Source organism: Gopherus flavomarginatus, chromosome 11, assembly GCF_025201925.1.
Source record: "Gopherus flavomarginatus isolate rGopFla2 chromosome 11, rGopFla2.mat.asm, whole genome shotgun sequence".
NCBI classification, from domain to species: domain Eukaryota; kingdom Metazoa; phylum Chordata; order Testudines; family Testudinidae; genus Gopherus; species Gopherus flavomarginatus.
The window spans coordinates 36571985-36595913 of NC_066627.1; the positions used below are offsets into that span (position 1 = coordinate 36571985).

At 45.5% G+C, this 23929-nt stretch overlaps 1 protein-coding gene across 1 annotated transcript in view; it reads right to left on the reverse strand.

Moving 5' to 3' along the window:
- Positions 1–23505, reverse strand: part of PEDS1 (plasmanylethanolamine desaturase 1) — a 41057-nt gene extending 17552 nt beyond the window's left edge. Inside the window, exons 1-2 of the mRNA XM_050918145.1 lie at positions 23205–23505; positions 9384–9503 (exon numbers count right to left, since the gene is read on the reverse strand). Coding sequence (XP_050774102.1) covers positions 9384–9503; positions 23205–23505 — 421 coding nt within the window. The remainder of the gene's footprint in view (positions 1–9383; positions 9504–23204) is intronic.
- Between the last annotated feature and the right edge of the window lie 424 nt (positions 23506–23929).

Here is a 23929-nt window from a genome sequence, read left to right on the forward strand (position 1 = left end):
TTACAAGCTCTACAATCGTAACAAACTATGACTTATTAAACTAAAAAAACAAAACCTATGGTGCACCTTAAGCTATGGGGAAGTTACAGAGGGCAGAGAGTGGTATGTGCCCAGGATCCAGCTCCCAAGGAAGCCAAGGGATAGTGGCTGCAGCAGTGGATACAGCTGAAAGCAGAGAGCCCCGAGGCAAAGCCCACAGGAGCAGAGCTTAGCAGCGGCACAAACTTACTTTTAGTGGCAAAGCACCGCGGAGTTTAAGAGAAGTTTTAAGACTCAGACCAAGGTTTAGCTTGAGTCTGTGTGCTAGGGAAACAGCCAGCAGCTAAAGTAATAAAATAAAAGTATGGAAAGTTTCACAGAGGGATTCTTACCAGTCCCCAAGGCAGCAGCAAAGGCAGAAGCAGCAGTAACATCAGAAGAAGCAAGGAGGGCTCGGTACAGTCTCAATAATCAGGAGATCTCTCAGGTAGCAATTCGTTCTTCGTGGGGGGGGGGGGGGGGGGGGTTCAAAAACCAGGGGTACGCTCAAAAATAAAACAAGCGCAGAGAAAGGACCCCCCAAAACCCCTGGCTGATCAGACCAGGCAGCAATGCAGGAACCTCTCTGATGTTTGTTTCAAAAAGATCTGTTTTTAAAGGCAAACTTAGGCAGTTTCCCGCCAGTAATCCTGATAGGCTCCCCCTGTCACAGGGGAGGAGGCACAGAGAAAAACTGCAGGTGAGCACAGAAACATGTCTGGGCAGAATCCTGTGGAATAGGTGACTCAAAAGCACATGAGGCCTATGACTCATGCCCAAGATCTTAAAAACACAATAGGTCTTGCAGCTCTGGACATTGCCTGCCCTACACCGAGCCCGGGTTCAACGAGGTGATAACAGGACTAACCCTTTGAACAGGGCAGTGGTCCCATTTAGCACGCAGCACAAGTGGCCATCCCTTTGAGAAGGGCAATGGCTCTTGTTAAACAACTTAAGGGGCCCTCCCTTTGAGCAGGGCAGTGGCCCTGGTAAACAACTTAACAGCCAGGGAAGGGCGGCCACAGGAGGAGAACAAAAACAAAATGGAGTATGGGGACAGCTGTAAGAAACAAAATGGAATAGGGGGATAGCTGTAACAGACAAATACACCTGCCCTCTCTGGGTATTTGGCAAAGACATCCATGCCAGTATGCAATGAAGTGTTAAAAACCACAGAGTTTTAAACAGTCTTACTCAATATCACTTCCCCTACAAACGGCTCAGCTTTGCCTCACAATGAGACTTTCCACAGCTTTCCAGTCACTAGAGAGATCCACAGCAAACAAGACCTGCTTGCTTTTATGTTAGAAGTTCAGAAGCCCACACACACAACCCCCACCCTTTAAAACAAAACAAAAATACAACCCTCTCAGGCCATCTGTGCACATCAGGAAAGGCCAGGATTAGGCACATTTTCAATTCTCCTTTCCTCTCCAGATCACCTTTGAGCAAACAAATACAGAATCTTTAATTCAGAAATCTGAAACCAAAACAAAGTTCTTGGCCAGCCTCTCTCCCTGCATGAGACTCACATAGCATATGATTTGGCACAGCACATTACAACATGCCAAGTCAGATGATATCTAATAAAAGAACCTTCTCACGTCACCCAGGCAAATGACTGCCTTCATGACAGCCTGCACACACAGGATCCAGGCCCCTAAAGTTGGAAGTGTTTCTGGAGTCAGTGAATGTCACTAAATATTTTTTGCTGTTGAATTTACTTAAAATGTAAAGGATTTTTTCCTATCCTATAAGGCACCGACAGAGAGGGAGTGTAATGTGACCATGTCTGCACTGCAGCTGGGAGCATGCCCCCCAGCCTGGGGAGCTAGACACTTTCTAGCTGCACATGAGCTAGAGCGCCAAAGCATGGATGCTGTGTCTCAGTCTCGTCCTGAGCTTGGACCCAGGAGCTGAACAGGCTTGGACTTGAGTAGTCAGCCTGAACCACTGAAAGTGCTGCAACATACGTACTGTGATTTTTAGCATACTTTAAGTGGAGTTAGCACATCTGTCTTATCTCCAGGCACTTTGAACCTCATGCTCAAAACGCACACTTTGCAAAGGAGCCTGAAGAAGGGGCACCAGAAAACTAATGACAAGAAAACCATTAGTTACTACTGCAGCAGCTGTTCTGGATCTTTAATATTTTACAGTTGAACAGATTTTTGGCAGTTCCCCATGTTTTCACCTTCACACGGAGTAACTCCTCCCACTTCTTTTGTTTCTACATTGAAAAATGTAGCACTAGTGAATGGAATCTGCAGCCAGAACTCCAGTTTACCCATAGAACAGATACAGCACAGGCAGCAGCACTACCTGCTTCCCCACAGAGCTAATCAATTCCTCTCACCCTTAAAAGACTCTTCCCCATCTCCAAAACCCATGCAATTTCACTAGCAAGAAAGGAGGCAAATAATTCAGTCAATGGATGTTGTAATGCAATGGCCATCCACTAGAAATGGACTGAAACCCCACAATTCATTTTACAGGCTAGATGGGTGGTAAGGAACAATTCTCTACAGATCAGTGCTGGATTCAAACAAATGACATGTAATATTGAATCTAGCTCAGGATTCTCAATTAAACATTCAAGACCTTCAGTGACACAGCAGTAATAATAATGGAGCTTTCCACTGTTACTAGTTGCTTGGTTACAAAAAAAATTAGAGCTTTAAATTAAAATTTTTAAACACAACAGCAGATTCATAACATTAACACACCAATCCATGCCACCTTTTGCAATAAGAGAATGAGAACTCCTGCTCTTGAGCTCAAAGCCCTTTGGGTTTTGCTAAAATGACCCCGGGGTAACCCTTTAGCAGGGACAGAGATCATCTAAAGCAGGGATTCAGGAACTCAGGGGGGTGTCAGACCAGTCATTTGTGCAGGGACGAATAATTCTCTACATTCCCATACTCAGAATGACATTTTTCAGAAATAGAACTACTATAAAAAAGTCAAAGAATCCTTGACTATGGAACAAAAGCAACCTCAGGATCAGCAGGTTCACTTATTTAAATCAATATAAGATACACCTGCTTACTGCAGGGCTGAATTTGGCCTTAAGTGTTTAATATTTTTTTTTTTTTTTTAAGGCAAGGTTAGGGAAAGCATATGAGGGAAAAGAAGTAACCCTGGATCAAATGAAACAATGGTATAATATTATTCCTCTGGAGAGGGAGATTAGAGCATAGCCTCTTGTTTGTTGCTGTGTGACTTATATTACTTTATTGCACTCATTTTTGAATAGTTTATCAGCTATTTCCACACTACTATATTTACACAGAAACCAAATTCTGCTACTTTAATCATTCACTGCTATTTAAACACTATTATCAGTGAATTGGCTACCTTATCAGTTAAGCTCGTAACTGGGACAACTGAGGGCTCAGTCTTTCATCACTGTTCTCTCTGAGAAGAAATCTGTTCCCAGCTGGCTACTACGGGTTAAACAGAGTGGATTTGATTTAAACCACTAGTCAAGAAGACTCGATTTAATCATGGATTTCTATATAAAAGTGTATTCTTGTTGGTTATTATAACCTTAATACATATTCTGCACAACTCAGAGATAGATATAGGTTTCATTTTTAGAAGGTACACACTATATATTTAAGTGATTTTGAAAAAACTTTTCCGATTAGTTTTACAGCTATATCAGAAAATGAACGATTGTTTGGTTATTTCATTTAGCAAAGGTAATTGAAGCAGATATTTATGAAGTCAGTTCACTCCCAATATCTCCAATTCAACAGGTTAATCATTAATATTTGGAGGATTTTCTTGCCATGCTGTATTAGGAGGACATCACCAGACAGACATTTAAATTGTTTTAGTTAACTAAAACAACAGCATTATGTATTCTGGATTTTTTTCCTTCAACAGCAAACATTTTAACAAAAGAATACAAATTTTTGAATTTAGCTAAATATTCAAGTTTTTTTTAAAGTCGGGTTTGTTTTTATTAAAATTGTTTAACTATTTTAGTTAATGAAATATTAAAAAAAAAATCAAATCAACATTAGCCCTGTCAATATGAGAAACTTAAAATATTGGCTTCTGCATCTAACTCAGTCATCTTCTCTTTCACTTCCTTGTTTGTTCATAATGTGGCAAAGAAAAAACAAGCTTTCCTGCTTTTACAGGTCCCAAAAGATTTCTCAATTTGGAATGAATTAGTCCAAAGACAGAAAATATTCTTTCTACACCAGCAGAATCATAGATTATTAGGGTTGGAAGGGACCTCAGGTGGTCATCTAGTCCAACCCCCTGCTCAAAGCAGGGTCAATCCCCGACTAGATCCCCAAATGGCCCCCTCAAGGATTGAATTCACAACCCTGGTTTTAGAAGCTACTGCTGTTAAAACTGAGATTAACACTTCAACAGTCTCTGAATCCAAGTGCTTAAGTGACTTCTACCAGTTCACTGATGTGACTTTCTTCAAAACATCATCAGCACACGTATTTCTTGAATGGTTCTTATTTCCAGACTGGGTGTCTTTTATGGCCTGCTGCCATTATAGGGTTTCCCTTCTAGTGAGAGAATGGTATGGTAGATCTCAAATCAATGAAAGGTACACTCAGAAAGACCTCAAGACTTCTGGAATATGCCGCTCAAACAGTTTCACTTTTGTTTCTAATGCCTGTCCCTCCCTTTTCACATTTATCTCCAGACTTCTCGTTGTCCAGACCTATTCCGCCCCCAACACTCTTCTATTCATGAAACTTTGCCCTTTTAGAGAGAGGTGAGGGATTGACTCTGTGTACACAAATTTGAGGTCTGTTGTTATTTCTCATCTATTATATACATAAACATTTTTGCTGTTAACAAGCATGTTATGTCTGGAGACACAAATCCACAGTTTGAGAACTGCAAAACTAAGCATCTCTGATGGTATCTTCTAGACTGAGCACTGAGTCCCATTGGGTAGATAGAAAGATTAACCTAAATAATCTACATAGAAGCCCCTGGAGCCCCATAAAATTGGGTCCCTAATCAATGAACTAGTGGAACTCATTTACAAAATGTTTCTTAAACATTACATGAATATATTGTCTCATACTTTAGAATTAGACTTTATAATCCCATTCCATGATGAGATCTCTGAGCTATAACGTATCTATCTTTAGATAGAATTTTTTTGATAAAATGCTTTTGAGGAAAAAACCTACTTAAATAAAAACGTGGTTTTTTTTTAAATCATTGATTTTTAATCCACCCTAATTAAAAATAAGCCGACTTCTTCCCCTATTGTCTCTTGATTATGGGATAATTCCCATGCAAGATGTCATTCTCTCTTCATCACCATCCCATACATGGGAAACAGAAGGGAAGAGGGGACAACATTCTAAAATTCAAGTAAATCAGGTGGAATAATTCATAGTGAAGGGGGGGGGGGGGAGAAAACCACACACACCACACCCCGAAATGAGCAAAACACAAGTTTAAGAGCCACTGAGAACTGGCCAAGCAGTTTTACTGCTCAGGTTCAAGGAGCAAGCTCAGGCAAGCGATATCCAATAGCCGTCACTGTCGTACTTGCTTGGTATCCTGTAATAAGTAAGGCCATGTCTACATCTAAAATTTTGCAGCGCTGGTTGTTACAGCTGTATTAGTACAGCTGTATAGGGCCAGCGCTGCAGAGTGGCCACACTTACAGCAACCAGCGCTGCAAGTGGTGTTAGATGTGGCCACACTGCAGCGCTGTTGGGCGGCTTCAAGGGAGGTTCGGGGAACGCGAGAGCAAACCACGGGGAAGCTGGTCTCCTTTCCCGGTTTGCTCTCTCGTTCCCCGAACCCCCGAGCAAGCAGGTCTCCTTCCCTGCGGTTTGCAGGGTGGTTCGGCGAACGCGAGAGCAAACCGGGAAAGGAGACCAGCTTCGCCGCGGTTTGCTCTCGCGTTCCCCGAACAAGCAGGTCTCCTTCCCTGCGGTTTGCAGGGTGGTTCGGGGAACGCGAGAGCAAACCGCGGCGAAGCTGGTCTCCTTTCCCGGTTTGCTCTCGCGTTCGCCGAACCACCCAGCAAACCGCAGGGAAGGAGACCTGCTTGCTCGGGGGTTCGGGGAACGCGAGAGCAAACCGGGAAAGGAGACCAGCTTCGCCGCGGTTTGCTCTCGCGTTCCCGGAACCCCCCTGCAAACCGCAGGGAAGGAGACCTGCTTGCTCGGGGGTTCGGGGAACGCGAGAGCAAACCGGGGAAGGAGACCAGCTTCGCCGCGGTTTGCTCTCGCGTTCCCGGAACCCCCCTGCAAACCGCAGGGAAGGAGACCTGCTTGCTCGGGGTTCGGGGAACGCGAGAGCAAACCGGGGAAGGAGACCAGCTTGATTACCAGAGGCTTCCTCAGGTATGCTGGGATACCTGCTTATTCCACGGAGGTCAAGAAAAGCGCTGGTAAGTGTCTATACTTGATTACCAGCGCTGGATCACCAGCGCTGGATCCTCTACACCCGAGACAAAACGGGAGTACGGCCAGCGCTGCAAACAGGGAGTTGCAGCGCTGGTGGTGCCCTGCAGATGTGTACACCTCCTAAGTTGCAGCGCTGTAACTCCCTCACCAGCGCTGCAACTTTCTGATGTAGACAAGCCCTAACACTGCTCACACTGAACAGGGATTTAGATTCCTGTCCGCCACCCACAGGAACAATGTGAAACATACAGCTCACATTACATTTATTCAAGGCTCCTTCTCAGAGAACAAGCATAATCAGAAAGCACAGCCGCTGAGAAGAGTTTAGGTCAATGGGTCTCAAACTTTTTTTTTTACTGGCAATCCCTTTCACATAGCAAGCCTCTGAGTGTGAACCCCCTAATAAATTAAACACACTTAATATATTTAACACCATTATAAATGCTGGAGGCAAGCAGGATTTGGCGTGGAGGTTGACAGCTCGTGACTCCTCAATGTAATGACCTCACGACCCCCGAGGGGTCCCAACCCCCAGTTTGAGAACCCCTGGTTTAGGGTATTCATCTGCAAATATACTTTTTACTATTAAATTAATAAAGCACTTACTGTAAAACCCATGTTTGTTTTTCCTTCCCATTCATCCTTACTACATGGTACAAAAGTCACATACACTAGAGGAGGCAGAAAGTTAGCATTTTAGGGACGTTCGTATGTTCCAACTATCTGACAAACTGTAGGTTAAATACTGGTTTCTCAACAAAGCATGATGCTAACAATCTAAGCCAAGCACTATGCCAAGCTAGCATGCTCTCTCTAATCCTCTCTCTGCCAATTCCCATTACAGTCTCCATGCAACACGGAATCACAGTGGCGTTCTTTTGAAGCAATGTCATTCCACTAAAATGCTGACTCTTCAAAGCAGATATATTTGGCACCTGGGGATGCTTTTTGCCCTCTGTACATTGGGAAGCATTTCAAGTTGTTAAGAGTGCAACCTGTTACATGGAACCCAATTCTATTAATATACCAGAACCACTTTCCACTCAGTTTTGTGTTCTATTAAATCCACACAACATACATTCTATCTATGGGGTTAATATGGTATAATTTGGGATTGACTTGGTCCCTATAAATTGAGGGTTGCCATAAACAAGATTATGAGATTGAAATACTTGATTTCTTTTTCTCATTCACAATAGGCAGAATTACTATAGCAGGAGTTCACTACCAACAGCTTCCAACACCTCAGATATTAAAAATAACTGCTATTCAGATTCATAAATCCTGTATGCTACAAACCCCGGAAAGAGATACTGAAGCAGCACAGCATATAACCTGTGTTGATAAGAACACAATTTTACAGCCTTCCATACTGTATTCGCTTTCCCTACCATTCTTAATAACTTATTTGATAGTTCTTTTTTTTCCAATTTGAGGACTCCCACTTAATAGTGGGTTTTTCCATAATTCCCTTTTCCCCTCTGAATCTTGCCACAATTTAATCAGTAAAATTGTATTGATGATTGTAATAGAAAATAAAACAAAGTGTACAAGTTTTGCAAGTAGATCTCAGAGCAGTTTAGTAAGGTGGATACGCATCACTGTCACTGGTGTAACATCATGTGATACAATGTGAATGAAGAAAGTCTAGGAAAAAAGGCAAGTAGTATTTCCAAACACAAATTTTCCCCAGAAATTCCCAAACTAGTCCACAATAGGTACAGAAAGTGATCAGGCCAGATTCTCTGCAGTGCTGCCTGTGGGAGGGGTGCCCCAAAGGAGGAACAAATTTGGCTCCCCGATTCTCAGGCTGGCTCTTCATCAGCTCTTGTACAATTCAGAGCAGCCAAAGAACCCTACATTCCTGCTAATATCAGGATGCAACAATGCTTTCAGCCACAAGCCTCCCCCTCCCAACACTTTCCCTCATTTCACTGCAGGGACAAGGCCACAGAGTAGGAGCCTACTATTCATTCCCTTAAGCAGAAGCACCTCTCTGCTCAAGCAATCCAGTCAGCTTTCAACCCCTTTGTACCACCAGAGTGAGGCAAAAGGACTAGACTGCCTCTGGCAATCTGGACACCCATAAATGCAAATTGGGAAGATAAAGTAAACAGACCAGATTTTGCCAGGCAATCTGATCTGTTTATTTATCTTTCCAATTTGCATTTATGGGTTTCCAGTTCAACAGACTAGTAACTGATCAAAAGTCACTTCTTTATAGATTACTCACAAGGAGATTGCAGGTCTTTTCTGCTACCTCAGTTAAATGATAGAGTTAACATTTTGATGGTGAAGGCCAGGTCTCAGATTCTGATACTCATGACATCTTTATTTCCACATGTGTAATATAATCAGAGACACTAAAGAAGAGCATATATTCTTCAAAAGCCCAAATTTTACAGGTGTCTGACAATTCAGAACCAAGATCTTTCTTTGTACTCACCGTTATGGTGCAATGCTAAAGACTTTCTATAGCAAGCATTTATTTAATGGATAAATATCCATAATAATTTTGTAACTCAGTTATTTATCTCTTGAACAATTATCATGTAATTGTTTCAAAGAAATTAAAAAACAGGGAAAAATATCAGAACAATTAGTGATCCTTCTGACCTTTATAAAATTCTTTGAGGTCCACTGATGAAAAGCAGATACAGAGGTGAGCATTATTCTACAAGGCAAAACCATTTTATCTGAGACAAGGGCACAGAAATGGTTGAAATAGCTAGAGTAGTGATGAACTTCAATTTGAAATGGCGCCCTACACTGAATATTTAGTTGCAGATACTCCATTACCTATCTCCTCAAATTAGGAGGCAAGCATCTGAACAAATGCTTATGATCATGCACATACTTCCAGCTTCACAAAATGCATTTCAGTGACCAGGGAAAGATGAACACTTATGTTATTACAATTCAATTACTATCTTGTGAATAGCTTCTACTTACATATCCCAACAATAACTGAGAGAGTATGGTCCAGGCTCAAGTAGGAAAGAAGACTGTAGAAGTTGAAAGAGATCAGACAGAAGCATAAGATGACACTGATCCATTCTTGCAGTCTTTTCCCTGTTGAACAAAAGAGGGCACATTAATAGTGATATTTGAAACACTTCGTATTAAAAGCCAGGGTACTATAGTAATCTATTGCCTGTATGATTTGCTTAGTTTCTCCTCTTTCACGTTGTTTAGAAAAGATGAGGCAGAAACTTACTTAGTGGTGGGAACAGCATACTTTGTCTCATGTCAGAGACACTCCTCCGCTATGCACCATTATTTAATTAAATAGTATTAGAAAACCCACCAAGGACAGAAAAAAACATCTTTCCTCATAGTATCAGAGGGGCAGCCGTGTTAGTCTGGATCTGTAAAAGCAGCAGAGAGTCCTGTGGCATCTTATAGACTAACAGACGTTTTGGAGTATGAGCTTTCATGAGTGAATACCCACTTCATCAGATGCATGTAGTGGAAATTTCCAGGGGCAGGTATATATATATGCAGGCAAGCTAGAGATAATGAGGTAGTTCAGTCAGGGAGGATGAGGCCCTGTTCTAGCAGTTGAGGTGTGAAAACCAAGGGAGGAAAAACTGGTTCTGTAATTGGCAAGCCATTCACAGTCTTTGTTTAATCCTGAGCTGATGGTGTCAAATTTGCAGATGAACTGAAGCTCAGCAGTTTCTCTTTGAAGTCTGGTCCTGAAGTTGTTTTGCTGCAGGATGGCCACCTTAAGGTCTGCTATAGTGTGGCCAGGGAGGTTGAAGTGTTCTCCTACAGGTTTTTGTATATTGCCATTCCTAATATCTGATTTGTGTCCGTTTATCCTTTTCCGTAGCGACTGTCCAGTTTGGCCGATGTACATAGCAGAGGGGCATTGCTGGCATACGATGGCGTATATTACATTGGTGGACGAGCAGGTGAATGAACCGGTGATGGCGTGGCTGATCTGGTTAGGTCCTGTGATGGTGTCGCTGGTGTAGATATGTGGGCAGAGTTGGCATCGAGGTTTGTTGCATGGATTGGTTCCTGAGCTAGAGTTACTATGGTGCGGTGTGCAGTTACTGGTGAGAATATGTTTCAGGTTGGCAGGTTGCCTGTGGGCGAGGACTGGCCTGCCACCCAAGACCTATGAAAGTGTGGGATCATTGTCCAGGATGGGTTGTAGGTCCCTGATGATGCGTTGGAGAGGTTTTAGCTGGGGACTGTATGTGATGGCCAGTGGAGTCCTGTTGGTTTCTTTCTTGGGTTTGTCTTGCAGTAGGAGGCTTCTGGGTACACGTCTGGCTCTGTTGATCTGTTTCCTTATTTCCTCGTATGGGTATTGTAGTTTTGAGAATGCTTGGTGAAGATTTTGTAGGTGTTGGTCTCTGTCTGAGGGGTTAGAGCAGATGCGGTTGTACCTCAGTGCTTGGCTGTAGACAATGGATCGTGTGATGTGCCCGGGATGGAAGCTGGAGGCATGAAGGTAGGCATAGCGATCGGTAGGTTTTCGGTATAGGGTGGTGGTGATGTGACCATCACTTATTTGCACCGTGGTGTCTAGGAAGTGGACCTCCCGTGTAGATTGGTCCAGGCTGAGGCTGATGGTGGGGTGGAAGCTGTTGAAATCATGGTGGAATTTTTCCAGAGACTCCTTCCCATGGGTCCAGATGATGAAGACGTCATCAATGTAGCGTAGGTAGAGAAGGGGCGTGAGTGGACGAGAGCTGAGGAAGCGTTGTTCCAGGTTGGCCATAAAAATATTGGCATATTGTGGGGCCATGCAGGTGCCCATAGCTGTGCCACTGATCTGGAGGTATATATTGTCATCAAATTTGAAATAGTTGTGTGTGAGGATAAAGGCACAGAGCTCAGCAGCCAGTTGTGCTGTAGCATCATCAGGGATACTGTTCCTGACAGCTTGTATTCCATCTGTGTGTGGGATGTTCGTGCAGAGAGCCTCTACATCCATGGTGGCTAGGATTGTGTTTTCTGGAAGGTCGCCAATGCACTGTAGTTTCCTCAGGAAATCAGTGGGGTCACGGAGATAGCTGGGAGTGCTAGTGGCATAGGGTCTGAGTAGAGAGTCCACATATCCAGACAGCCCTTCAGTGAGAGTGCCAATGCCCGAGATGATGGAGCATCCAGGATTTCCGGGTTTGTGGATCTTGGGTAGTAGATAGAATAACCCTGGTCGGGGCTCTAAGGGTATGTTGATTTGTTCCGGTGTTAGTGTAGGGAGTGTCCTGAGTAGATGTTGCAGTTTCTTAGTGTATTCCTCAGTGGGATCTGAGGGAAGTGGCCTGTAGAATTTGGTATTAGAGAGTTGACTGGCAGCCTCCTTTTGGTAGTCAGACCTGTTCATGATGACAACAGCACCTCCTTTATCAGCCTCTTTGATGATAATGTCTGGGTGGTTTCTGAGGCTGTGGATGGCATTGCGTTCTGCATGACTTAGGTCATGAGGCAAGCGATGTTGTTTTTCCACAATTTCTGCCTGTGCACGTCGGCGGAAGCATTCAATGTAGAGGTGCAGACTGTCATTTCGACCCTCAGGAGGAGTCCATGTGGAGTTCTTCTTCTTGTGCTGTTGGTGGGAGGGTACCTGTGTATCAGTGCGCAGTTCAGTGTTGTCCTGAAAGTATTCTTTGAGTCGGAGACGGCGGAAGTAGGCTTCCAGATCGCCGCAGAACTGTATCATGTTGGTGGGAGTGGCAGGGCAGAAAGAGAGTCCCCGAGATAGGACAGACTTTTCTTCTGGGCTGAGTGTGTAGTTGGATAGATTGACGATATTGCTGGGTGGGTTGGGGGTACCATGGTTGTGGCCCCATGAGGCAGGTAGGAGTTTAGACAGCTTGCAGTCCTTTTTCCTTTGTAGAGAGGTGAAGTGAGTAATGTAGATCTCCTGTCTTATTTTAGTGAAGTCCGTTTGTATGGAAGTTTGGTTATTAATGAGTCTCCAGGTTGGAGCGCTCTTTTTTGATGTTTTGCTGTTTGCTGTATAGGATGCTGATCAGATGGTTCCTCAGTTTCTTTGATAGAGTATGGCATAATCTCTCACTGTGGTCTGTGTAGTATGTAGATAGCAGTGGATTTTTTACCTTTAGTCTATTTGGTATGATGTCCATCCATTTGCATTTGGAAAGGAAGATGATATCTGTCTGTATTTGTGCAAGTTTCTTCATGAGGTTGATGGATGAGGTGGTCAAAAAAGAGGTTGTCAAAAAAAAGAGCTCCCCAACCTGGAGACTCATTAATAACCAAACTTCCATACAAACGGACTTCACTAAAATAAGACAGGAGATCTACATTACTCACTTCACCTCTCTACAAAGGAAAAAGGACTGCAAGCTGTCTAAACTCCTGCCTGCCTCATGGGGCCACAACCATGGTACCCCCAACCCACCCAGCAATATCGTCAATCTATCCAACTACACACTCAGCCCAGAAGAAAAGTCTGTCCTATCTCGGGGACTCTCTTTCTGCCCTGCCACTCCCACCAACATGATACAGTTCTGCGGCGATCTGGAAGCCTACTTCCGCCGTCTCCGACTCAAAGAATACTTTCAGGACAACACTGAACTGCGCACTGATACACAGGTACCCTCCCACCAACAGCACAAGAAGAAGAACTCCACATGGACTCCTCCTGAGGGTCGAAATGACAGTCTGCACCTCTACATTGAATGCTTCCGCCGACGTGCACAGGCAGAAATTGTGGAAAAACAACATCGCTTGCCTCATGACCTAAGTCATGCAGAACGCAATGCCATCCACAGCCTCAGAAACCACCCAGACATTATCATCAAAGAGGCTGATAAAGGAGGTGCTGTTGTCATCATGAACAGGTCTGACTACCAAAAGGAGGCTGCCAGTCAACTCTCTAATACCAAATTCTACAGGCCACTTCCCTCAGATCCCACTGAGGAATACACTAAGAAACTGCAACATCTACTCAGGACACTCCCTACACTAACACCGGAACAAATCAACATACCCTTAGAGCCCCGACCAGGGTTATTCTATCTACTACCCAAGATCCACAAACCCGGAAATCCTGGATGCTCCATCATCTCGGGCATTGGCACTCTCACTGAAGGGCTGTCTGGATATGTGGACTCTCTACTCAGACCCTATGCCACTAGCACTCCCAGCTATCTCCGTGACCCCACTGATTTCCTGAGGAAACTACAGTGCATTGGCGACCTTCCAGAAAACACAATCCTAGCCACCATGGATGTAGAGGCTCTCTGCACGAACATCCCACACACAGATGGAATACAAGCTGTCAGGAACAGTATCCCTGATGATGCTACAGCACAACTGGCTGCTGAGCTCTGTGCCTTTATCCTCACACACAACTATTTCAAATTTGATGACAATATATACCTCCAGATCAGTGGCACAGCTATGGGCACCTGCATGGCCCCACAATATGCCAATATTTTTATGGCCAACCTGGAACAACGCTTCCTCAGCTCTCGTCCACTCACGCCCCTTCTCTACCTACGCTACATTGATGACGTCTTCATCATCTGGACCCATGGGAAGGAGTCTCTGGAAAAATTCCACCATGATTTCAACAGCTTCCACCCCACCATCAGCCTCAGCCTGGACCAATCTACACGGGAGGTCCACTTCCTAGACACCACGGTGCAAATAAGTGATGGTCACATCACCACCACCCTATACCGAAAACCTACCGATCGCTATGCCTACCTTCATGCCTCCAGCTTCCATCCCGGGCACATCACACGATCCATTGTCTACAGCCAAGCACTGAGGTACAACCGCATCTGCTCTAACCCCTCAGACAGAGACCAACACCTACAAAATCTTCACCAAGCATTCTCAAAACTACAATACCCATACGAGGAAATAAGGAAACAGATCAACAGAGCCAGACGTGTACCCAGAAGCCTCCTACTGCAAGACAAACCCAAGAAAGAAACCAACAGGACTCCACTGGCCATCACATACAGTCCCCAGCTAAAACCTCTCCAACGCATCATCAGGGACCTACAACCCATCCTGGACAATGATCCCACACTTTCATAGGTCTTGGGTGGCAGGCCAGTCCTCGCCCACAGGCAACCTGCCAACCTGAAACATATTCTCACCAGTAACTGCACACCGCACCATAGTAACTCTAGCTCAGGAACCAATCCATGCAACAAAACCTCGATGCCAACTCTGCCCACATATCTACACCAGTGACACCATCACAGGACCTAACCAGATCAGCCACGCCATCACCGGTTCATTCACCTGCTCGTCCACCAATGTAATATACGCCATCGTATGCCAGCAATGCCCCTCTGCTATGTACATCGGCCAAACTGGACAGTCGCTACGGAAAAGGATAAACGGACACAAATCAGATATTAGGAATGGCAATATACAAAAACCTGTAGGAGAACACTTCAACCTCTCTGGCCACACTATAGCAGACCTTAAGGTGGCCATCCTGCAGCAAAACAACTTCAGGACCAGACTTCAAAGAGAAACTGCTGAGCTTCAGTTCATCTGCAAATTTGACACCATCAGCTCAGGATTAAACAAAGACTGTGAATGGCTTGCCAATTACAGAACCAGTTTTTCCTCCCTTGGTTTTCACACCTCAACTGCTAGAACAGGGCCTCATCCTCCCTGACTGAACTACCTCATTATCTCTAGCTTGCCTGCATATATATACCTGCCCCTGGAAATTTCCACTACATGCATCTGATGAAGTGGGTATTCACTCATGAAAGCTCATGCTCCAAAACGTCTGTTAGTCTATAAGGTGCCACAGGACTCTGCTGCTTTTCCTCATAGTTTTCAGTTTCCTTCTTGCAGTGTTCACTGTCAAGCCCTTCAGCAGCTTTGATCTTGCTTTTGTAGCTGCCAAACCTTTTCTATGCAGCAACAGGAAGCAGCACACCACTTCATTGCAAATGGCATATTTTCACTATTGTAAGCAGGAGCGAAGTTCAGCCACAAAGTGCTGATTTTCCTTCAGCAGGCTTCTTACCTTTCAGTCTTATGAGTCTCAGACATAGTGACTGAAGTACCCTTTGTCCCCCATATCCATGTACAGAGGCTATTTTAGAACTGGTCATGAAAAGCTTCCATCATATTAGGGAACTTAACAGAAACTGTTTTTTATGTTTCGTTTTCAAACAAGTACCTGAATGAACAGGAAAATGTGTTCTCTGGTATTCCTGTGCCTCATCAGAGCTGCTTTCACAGCATCTTTATATGTGGCTCTCAAAGCTCTTGAGGCATTAACACCCCCACCCCGAAAACCTTCATAGCCTTATCTTTACTAGGAAAAAAACTCTTAACTTGAGTTAGTTAAAACAAGGGTGTTTATTGTTTGCACACAAGTTAGCAAGTAATATTAAAGACTAGCCTCCCTGACAGCCTATAATTGAGCCTGCTAACTTGTGCGAAAATGATAAAATCCTAGGTAAGATTAGGCAGTTTACCTCAAATTAGCCATCTCAAATTAAGAACACCTTTCCCCCTCCACAGGGAATGCCTGTGAGGCATGATAATTCTCAGGGTACATCTATACTACGGGATTATTCCAATTTTACATTAACCGGTTTTATAAATCAGATTCTATAAAGTCAAGTGCACGCGGCCACACTAAGCACATTAATTCGGCGGTGTACGTCCATGGTCTGAGGCTAGCGTCGATTTCCAGAGCGTTGCACTGTGGGTAGCTATTCCCTAGCTATCCCATAGTCCCTGCAGTCTCCCCCGCCCCTTAGAATTCTGGGTTGAGAGCCCAGTGGCTGATGGGCCAAAAATCATTGTAGCAGGTGGTTCTGGGTAAATGTTGTCTGTTATTCCTTTCTCCAGGAAAGCAACAGCAGACAATCATTTCGCGCCCTTTTTCCCTGGATTGCCCTGGCAGACGCCACAGCACAGCAACCATGGAGCCCGTTCAGCTTTTTTTTGTTTGTTTGTTTTGTTTACAGTCAGTCACCATATGTGTACTGGATGCCGCGGACAGAGGCGATACTCCAGAGCTACACAGCAGCATTCATTTGCTTTTGCACGATAGCAGAGATGGTTACTGGTCGTTCTGTACCGTCTGCTGCCAGGGTAATTTGGCAATGAGATGACGGTTATCTGTCCTTCTGTGCTGTCTGCTGCTATCATGGGTGCCCCTGGCTGAGATTGGCCGGGGGCACAAAAGCAAAACTGGGAACGACTCTCCAAGTCAATCCCTCCTTTATGGTTTCTAAAAATACAGTCAGTCCTGCCTAGAATACGGGGCAAATGTACTAGAGAATCAGTGTATCAGAGAGCACAGCTGCTCTGTGTCAGATCCCGCAGAAATGATGAGCTACATGCCATTCACGGGGGGTGCCCCTGCAACAACCCCAGCCGTTGCTTCCCTCCTCCCCCAACCTTCCTGGGCTACCGTGGCAGTGTCCCCCCCATTTGTGTCATAAAGTTATAAAGAAAGCAGGAATAAGGAACAGTGACTTGTTAGTGAGATAAAATGAGGGGGAGGCAGCCTCCCGGTGCTATGACAGTCCAGGCAGGACATTAAGCGGTGCGAAGGAGAGGAGCCCAGCATCCCACTGCTATGATAGTCCAGGCAGTGCACAATCTTTTCTTTTCACATGAAAGGGAGGGGGCTGATTGAAGCTCAGCCCCCAGTTGCTATGATGAAGACGGTTACCAGCCGTTCTGTACCATCTACTGGGAGTCTTTCCTATTTTCACCCAGGCGCCCCCAGCCAGCCTCACCTGAAGCCAGCCAGGAGCACTCACGGGTTCATACGAAGGACGGTTACCAGTCCTACTGCACCGTCTGCCACCACGGAGGGGAGAGGAGCAGATACTGCTCTGCACTGCTGCAGCATCACATCTACCAGCAGCATTCAGTAGACACAGGGTGACATTGAAAGAAGTCAAGAAACGATTTCTTTCCCTTTTCTTTCATGTGGGGGGGCGGGGGGGAGTAAATTGACAATCTATTCCCTGAACCACGCCGGACAATGTGTTTGAACATACAGGCATTGGGAGCTCAGCCAAGAATGCAAATACTTTTTGGAGACTGCTGTGGACTGTGGGATAGCTGGAGTCCTCAGTACCCCCTCCCTCCCTCCATGAGCATCCATTTGAGTCTCTGGCTTCCCATTACGCTTGTCACACAGCACTGTGTAGCCTGTAGATTTTTTTTTTTCAAAGGCTTTGGCATTTTGTTTTCTGTAACGGAGCTCTGATAGAACAGATTTGTCTCCCCATATGGTGGTCAGATCCAGTATCTCCTGTACGGTCCATGCTGGAGCTCTTTTTGGATTTGGGACTGCATCGCCACCCGTGCTGATCAGAGCTCCACACTGGGCAAACAGGAAATGAAAATCAAAATTTCACGAGGCTTTTCCTGTTTACCTGGCCACTGCATCCGAGCTGAGATTGCTGTCCAGAGTGGTCACAGCGGTGCACTGTGGGATACCGCCCGGAGGCCAATACCGTCGATTTGCGGCCACACTAACCCTAATCCGATATGGTAATACCAATTTTAGCGCTACTCCTCTCGTTGGGGAGGAGTACAGAAACCGATTTAAAGAGCCCTTTATATCGATATAAAGGGCCTCGTAGTGTGGACAGGTACAGCGTTAAATCGGTTTAACGCTGCTAAAATTGGTTTAAACGCGTAGTGTAGACCAGGCCTCAGAGTGTTAACCAGAGGCACAGACAGGTTAAATTGCTTAACCAGGGCAGGTTTGTGACAGACCTGGGAATAGAGCCCAGGAGTCTTGACTCCCAGTCACATGCAGAACTTCATATACAGTAGAACCTCAGAGTTACAAACACTCGTCAACAACACACCTCATTTGGAGCTGGAAGTACGCAATCAAGCAGCAGCAGAGACAGAAAAAACAGTACAAACTACTAAAAAAAATAAAGGGAAAGCAATATTTTTCTTATACATAGTAAAGTTTCAAAGTTGTATTAAGTCAATGTTCAGTTGTAAACTTTTGACAGAACAACCATATTATTTTGTTCAGAGTACAAACATGTCAGTTATGAACAACCTCCATTCAAGTTTTTCATAACTCTGAGGTTCTACTGTACTGTGAAATAACAGAGCATATAGCTATGACAAGATACTCTGAGATACTTGAGAAGACACAAGAAGGTACAGTGTTAAGAATCGGTCATTTCAGCTGAATCTTGCTACAGTTCTTCACATTTCAACTAATGCGCTCACTCCTTACTTTTACATAGAGGAAGCATGTGTTTCAGGATAGAATTACACTCTAGGAAGGTTCTGATTTGCAGGCAGAGATGGATAGCATCCACTACTGTCTAATCAAGAGATAGGACAGTGAGACACTATCTGACATGCCTTTGCTTCCTTAGACAAAATTAAAAAATGAATTTACAATCTTTTAAAGTGGCCAGTAGAGTAACAGTTGATGTAGTTACTGGTCATGAATATTCTATCAGATGTGAGAAGTCCCAATCACTCCCCCTTCTTAGATCTCATCTGTTCTAGCAACTCTCATTGCTGACAACAGATAGCAGCAGCAACAGAGCTGATCTGGTGCTGAACACAGTTTAACTGTAAGCATTGTCAAGTACAAGTTATCAGAAGTTAACTCTTTCCTGAAAAGGTGCTGAACATAGTTAGCCACTACTTTTACAGGTAAATCATGTTCGACACCAGTTCAAATGTTCCTGTTGCAGAAATCAACCATCAGTATGGGATACTTTTTGTAGTGTAGAAAACAATCATTGGCAACTTATGTTGAATACCTATTTCCAAGCGTTAGTGAAAAACTTGCTGAGCTGTATAGGGAGGAACAAAAGAAAATCATGGTGATCAAGAGTCTGGTGTGATGAGCAGGGCATTCTGTTATTCTCCAGTATGCTGAGTAATATGGCATGCCCAGAAAGCATTGCTTTAATAAGTCAGAAATAGAATTGGACAGGAATAAGAATCTTAAAAGGTAAACATGTCCTAATCTCTCCACTGCAGAATTTTGTTCTCAGAAGGATGGACGTATCTAAATTTTATAGATAGATCCTGGGATAGCAGATGACTTTGTAAGAAGAGCAAAAGTGATTAAAGGAACACCAAAAAGAACAGGTTTTCAAAGAGGCAGAGAGTAACAATATGAAAGACTGCTCTAAAAAGGCCTCCAAGGTACCCAAAATTAAAGTTAATTAACACCCACATTCCGCAAGGAGAAGCAGCACCCTGATTAGAAGAGTTAACTTGAGAGGTCCACAAGGAGCAATTAGTTGACAATGTGGGAAAGACCAAGGCACTTCTTCACATGTCCCAAGGTGTGTGACTAGAGCCCTGGAACTCTGCGTATTAGGGATACTAAGACCACTTTCTTCATACTGACATCTGAAACCAGGAATATGGCCCCCAATCTTGGCCAGAATTGCAACTGATTGACCAGAGAGCAAGTCAGCACTAATTATCTGATATTTATGGAACATTTGAACTTTAACAGTTGCCAAACAGAGAGGATCAACAAAATACAAAATATCATTTTAAAAAAGGATAATGGAAATAAGCCAAAGTGGCATGAGCTGAAATGGAAAAAGGCACGCTTATTCCACAATGAAAATGTCTACTTGTGAAGTTATAGCAGTATAGTTACGCCAGTACGTTTCTCCATGTAGACATTCTCGATGTACCTAGGAACTATCTGTCATTTCCCCACAAATTCATTACTCTAGCTTCATTTTTGGACCTCCAAAGTATCAGAATATGTTTACTTACGGAACTTGCAGTGTGTTCCCATCAGTGCATAAAGGGTTTGCACATTTAATTCCTACTAGCATTAGTGAGTTACTGGTATAAAACTCCCTACAAAATCCACAATATGCACTGCTCCCTAATTTTTATCTGTAGCTGAAGGTAAAGGTAGTAGTCTAATACTTCAGAGAGTAAACAGACCACTAGAGAGAGCAAGGAAGAAGTTCTTCTGCTATAAACCATGACAAAGTCAGCAAGGCAAATTATTGGCCACCTTCCTTTGAAGTCTAGGCAGTCACTGCTGGGGTTAGGTTAGCATACTTGGATTAATGGTCTGACAAATATTACATACCTGATATTTCAGCACAGCTGTGGTGTGACCAACATAGAGAAACAAGTTCAAGTGGGTATGTCACTTGAAATAAACAATCCAGAAAACTGAAAAGCTAAGAAACTTAAATGCATTCACTGATATTCATGTTCTGCCCGTATGCTGTTTATTTTTCCTAATCACCTCAAATCTATGAGCTAAGCTGTTTTAGCTGAACTGCTGTTTATGGCTGTTTTGCTGGAAACAGCAATAGTAGACACAGTTTCACTGAGTGCTGAAATATGTATTTTTCCTCTTTCTGAAGATTTAAGCTCTCAGCTTAGGAGGAATCTGTTGGAAATGACAAAGGCATCAAAAATTACTCTCTACCCTTCATTCCAAAGAAAGAATACATTTTTCCACTCATAGAAAGGGATATTAGGATGAGTTTCTGCAGCTATTTCCACTGCATGATTGCACATTAACGGTTAGAGCTAAAAAAATGACACGCAGCAGTTTGATAATGCGTATGAAAAAAATTAACGACCCTGCCCCAATCTCAGAGCACGGTATCACTAGTACATGCCAATGCCATGAATATTTCTGTTAATATTGCCTTGCCTGGACACAAAACTTGAACTGCAAGACTGGGGTGCGGGAAGGGAAACAGTTTATCGTACTAAGCAACAGGGAAGGCTGCATGCTCTAGGGGCTGGAACACTGGGTTGGAGTCAGGGGACCTGGATTCCAGTCTGTCTGACTCAACTACTTGGCCTAGAGAGCAAGTCATTTAGCTTCTCCACACCTCACTTTCCCCATCTGTAAAATAGGGATACAGCCAAGTATCTTTTCTAAGCGCTTTGCAATCTCTTTTTGAAAACTGATATGCAAGTGCTGGGTATTACTGATAAAAATAATAAATTCAAACAATTAAAATTCATCCAAAGAGTACAGAAAAACCATGGAGTGCTTCGTATTAAGTGTATATTATTGCAGTCCTGCTTCAGATGGAGTTCATTCCAGATATCTTCACAAGATACACATCACACTGTACACAGACACCAAGTGTGGGACATTGCTGTTTGTGTTCCCAAGAAGGATGACACTGATATGGGAAGTTCACAGTAACTTCCATGTCCAGATCTCGAAGGGTAGAGGTGGGGGTTGTGTTTGTAGTCTGAAGAATAAAAAGCTCTCTCCTGTCAGCCTTTTCCCTCTGCAGGCCTGAGAGAGACAACTAAGCTAGGTAGCTGATTTGCCGCATGCTGCAGCCTTATGCCTCTCTTGGCATGCACAGGCCTTGCTGTCTAGAGGCAAGGAAGGCGGCATTTTGCCTTTCCAGGCAGTCAGGAAATTGCTTAAAGCTCACTTAGCTTTGAAAGGTGGATCTCTCAGGTTCCCAGCTTCACCCTGACTCTGCAGTCTTCTGTTGCCTCCCTTCCACTCGCTTTTTCTTCCCAAACCCTGTTCATTACTGAGCTTCCTAATAACTTCCCTTCTTGCCCATCTCCCTCTTGGTCTCCTCCAAGGGCCTTGTTGCTGTCACTGCACCTTTCTCAGACCGCCTCTCTACCCAAGCATCTGTTCTTCTCCCATCATGGGTCCCAGGCTACTGCACTTACTGCCCCACACACCCAACTGTCCATTCCACAACCATTACAGACCTCCATCACTGGACTTTTCCTGGTCCAAATGCCCTAGCCTATGGTTTGACTTGACCAGTTGTGCCCCACATGGCCATGCCCCCTATGGAGCATACTTCCCTGCCTGTGGTGTGAATTACAAGAAAACTGACAGGTAGCAGCTTGGTTTCAGCACCACCATCCACTCAGACACACTCCTCAGCCCTGACATGTTAAGTTCAGCTCAAATCATCAACTGCTTCACAAGAGACCATGAGGGTCCAGGCCAGGCCCAGCACTCCTCCCACAGCCCATCCCCATGGGATTCACTTCAAGCAAAATTCCCTCTCTGGCTACACAGGCATCAAGGCCATGGGGCTCTCTCTTCAGGTCTCAAATTGAGAAGTTAGACCCGTTGGACAAGTCCCTTCAAACGAAAGCTACCAGCCTGAGAGCTTATGCCCTAGCCCAAGGAAGGAAGGGTTCATACCTAGTTACCTGCTTGATCCAAGGGGGAAAAGAAACCCCACTCAACTCTGGGGGTGCAGGAACAACTCAGGCTGCTCCCTCCAACATCTGCCTGGCCTAGGGGAGGGGGCTTGAAGTTGTATCTTAGTCACGGGGGGAGGGGAGAAAAGAGGAGGAGAGGAAAGAGCGTGTTTCCCTGCCTGGGCATCACTTAGAGAAAAACAGGACTGTCTCCCCCCCCATGTAGAGCCCCCCCCTCCACTTCTATAACCCCCAGAGCAGAGCCCCCCCATTCTCCACTTCCCGCACCCCCCCAGTTCCCCTTATGCCCCCAGAGCAGAGCCCCCCATTCTCCACTCCCCGCACCCCCAGTTCCCCTTATGCCCCCAGAGCAGAGCCCCCCCATTCTCCACTTCCCGCACCCCCCCAGTTCCCCTTATGCCCCCAGAGCAGAGCCCCCCCATTCTCCACTCCCCGCACCCCCAGTTCCCCTTTGCCCCCAGAGCAGAGCCCCCCATTCTCCACTCCCCGCACCCCCAGTTCCCCTTATGCCCCCGGAGCAGAGCCCCCCATTCCCCCACCCACTCCCGGAGCAGAGCCCCCCGCTCCCCCACCCCACCGCGCCCCCCGCTCAGCGGGGCAGAGCCCCCGCCCGGTCCCCCGGCGCACCTGGGGAGTAGAGCTCCGCCAGCTCCCGGGCCCCGACGTGCTGGGCTCCCCAGCGCCGGCTGCTGCACTCGGACTCCTCCTGCGCGTAGACGGCCTCGGCCTCCAGCTCCGTGCCGGCCCCGTTCGCCTGGAGCCGGGCGCACTCGGCCCCGCCGCTCGCCATGGCCCGGTCTGTCCCCTCCGCCGCCGCCTGCTCCCGGGGCCCGGCCTGAGGCAGCGTGTCGGCTTCGGGCTGCGGCCTGGGCAGCGGGGCTCCAAGGCCGCGGGAACCGCCCAGTGCGAGCGCTCGCGCCCCGGGCATCCACACTAGCTAGGGCCAGGCGCACGCACTCGCCTGCTTCAAGGCGCCGGCCAGACAGGCGGGGGGAGCGGGCGGGTACGCCCGGCACGGCTTGTCCAATCACCTCCGCTCCCGCACCGGCTTTCGGCCAATGGAAACCAGCGGTTGCTATGTCTCAGCCAATGGCAAGACAGCAGAGGCCTTCGCACCTGGAGCACATCCTCTGCTCGCTGCGTTTAACAGGGGGCGGGGTATCACATCTGGAAAAGCGCCATTGCACGGATGGCCTTAATGGGGAGGCGTTCCAACATCTGCAGCAGCAGTAGCTCTGCCAGCTGTATTAACGCTGTGAAAGAAGCACATCTGGAAAAGAACCATTGCATAGATGCATTAATGGGGAGCGGTTTCATATATGGAGCAGCATCTCTGCCACCTATATTAATGG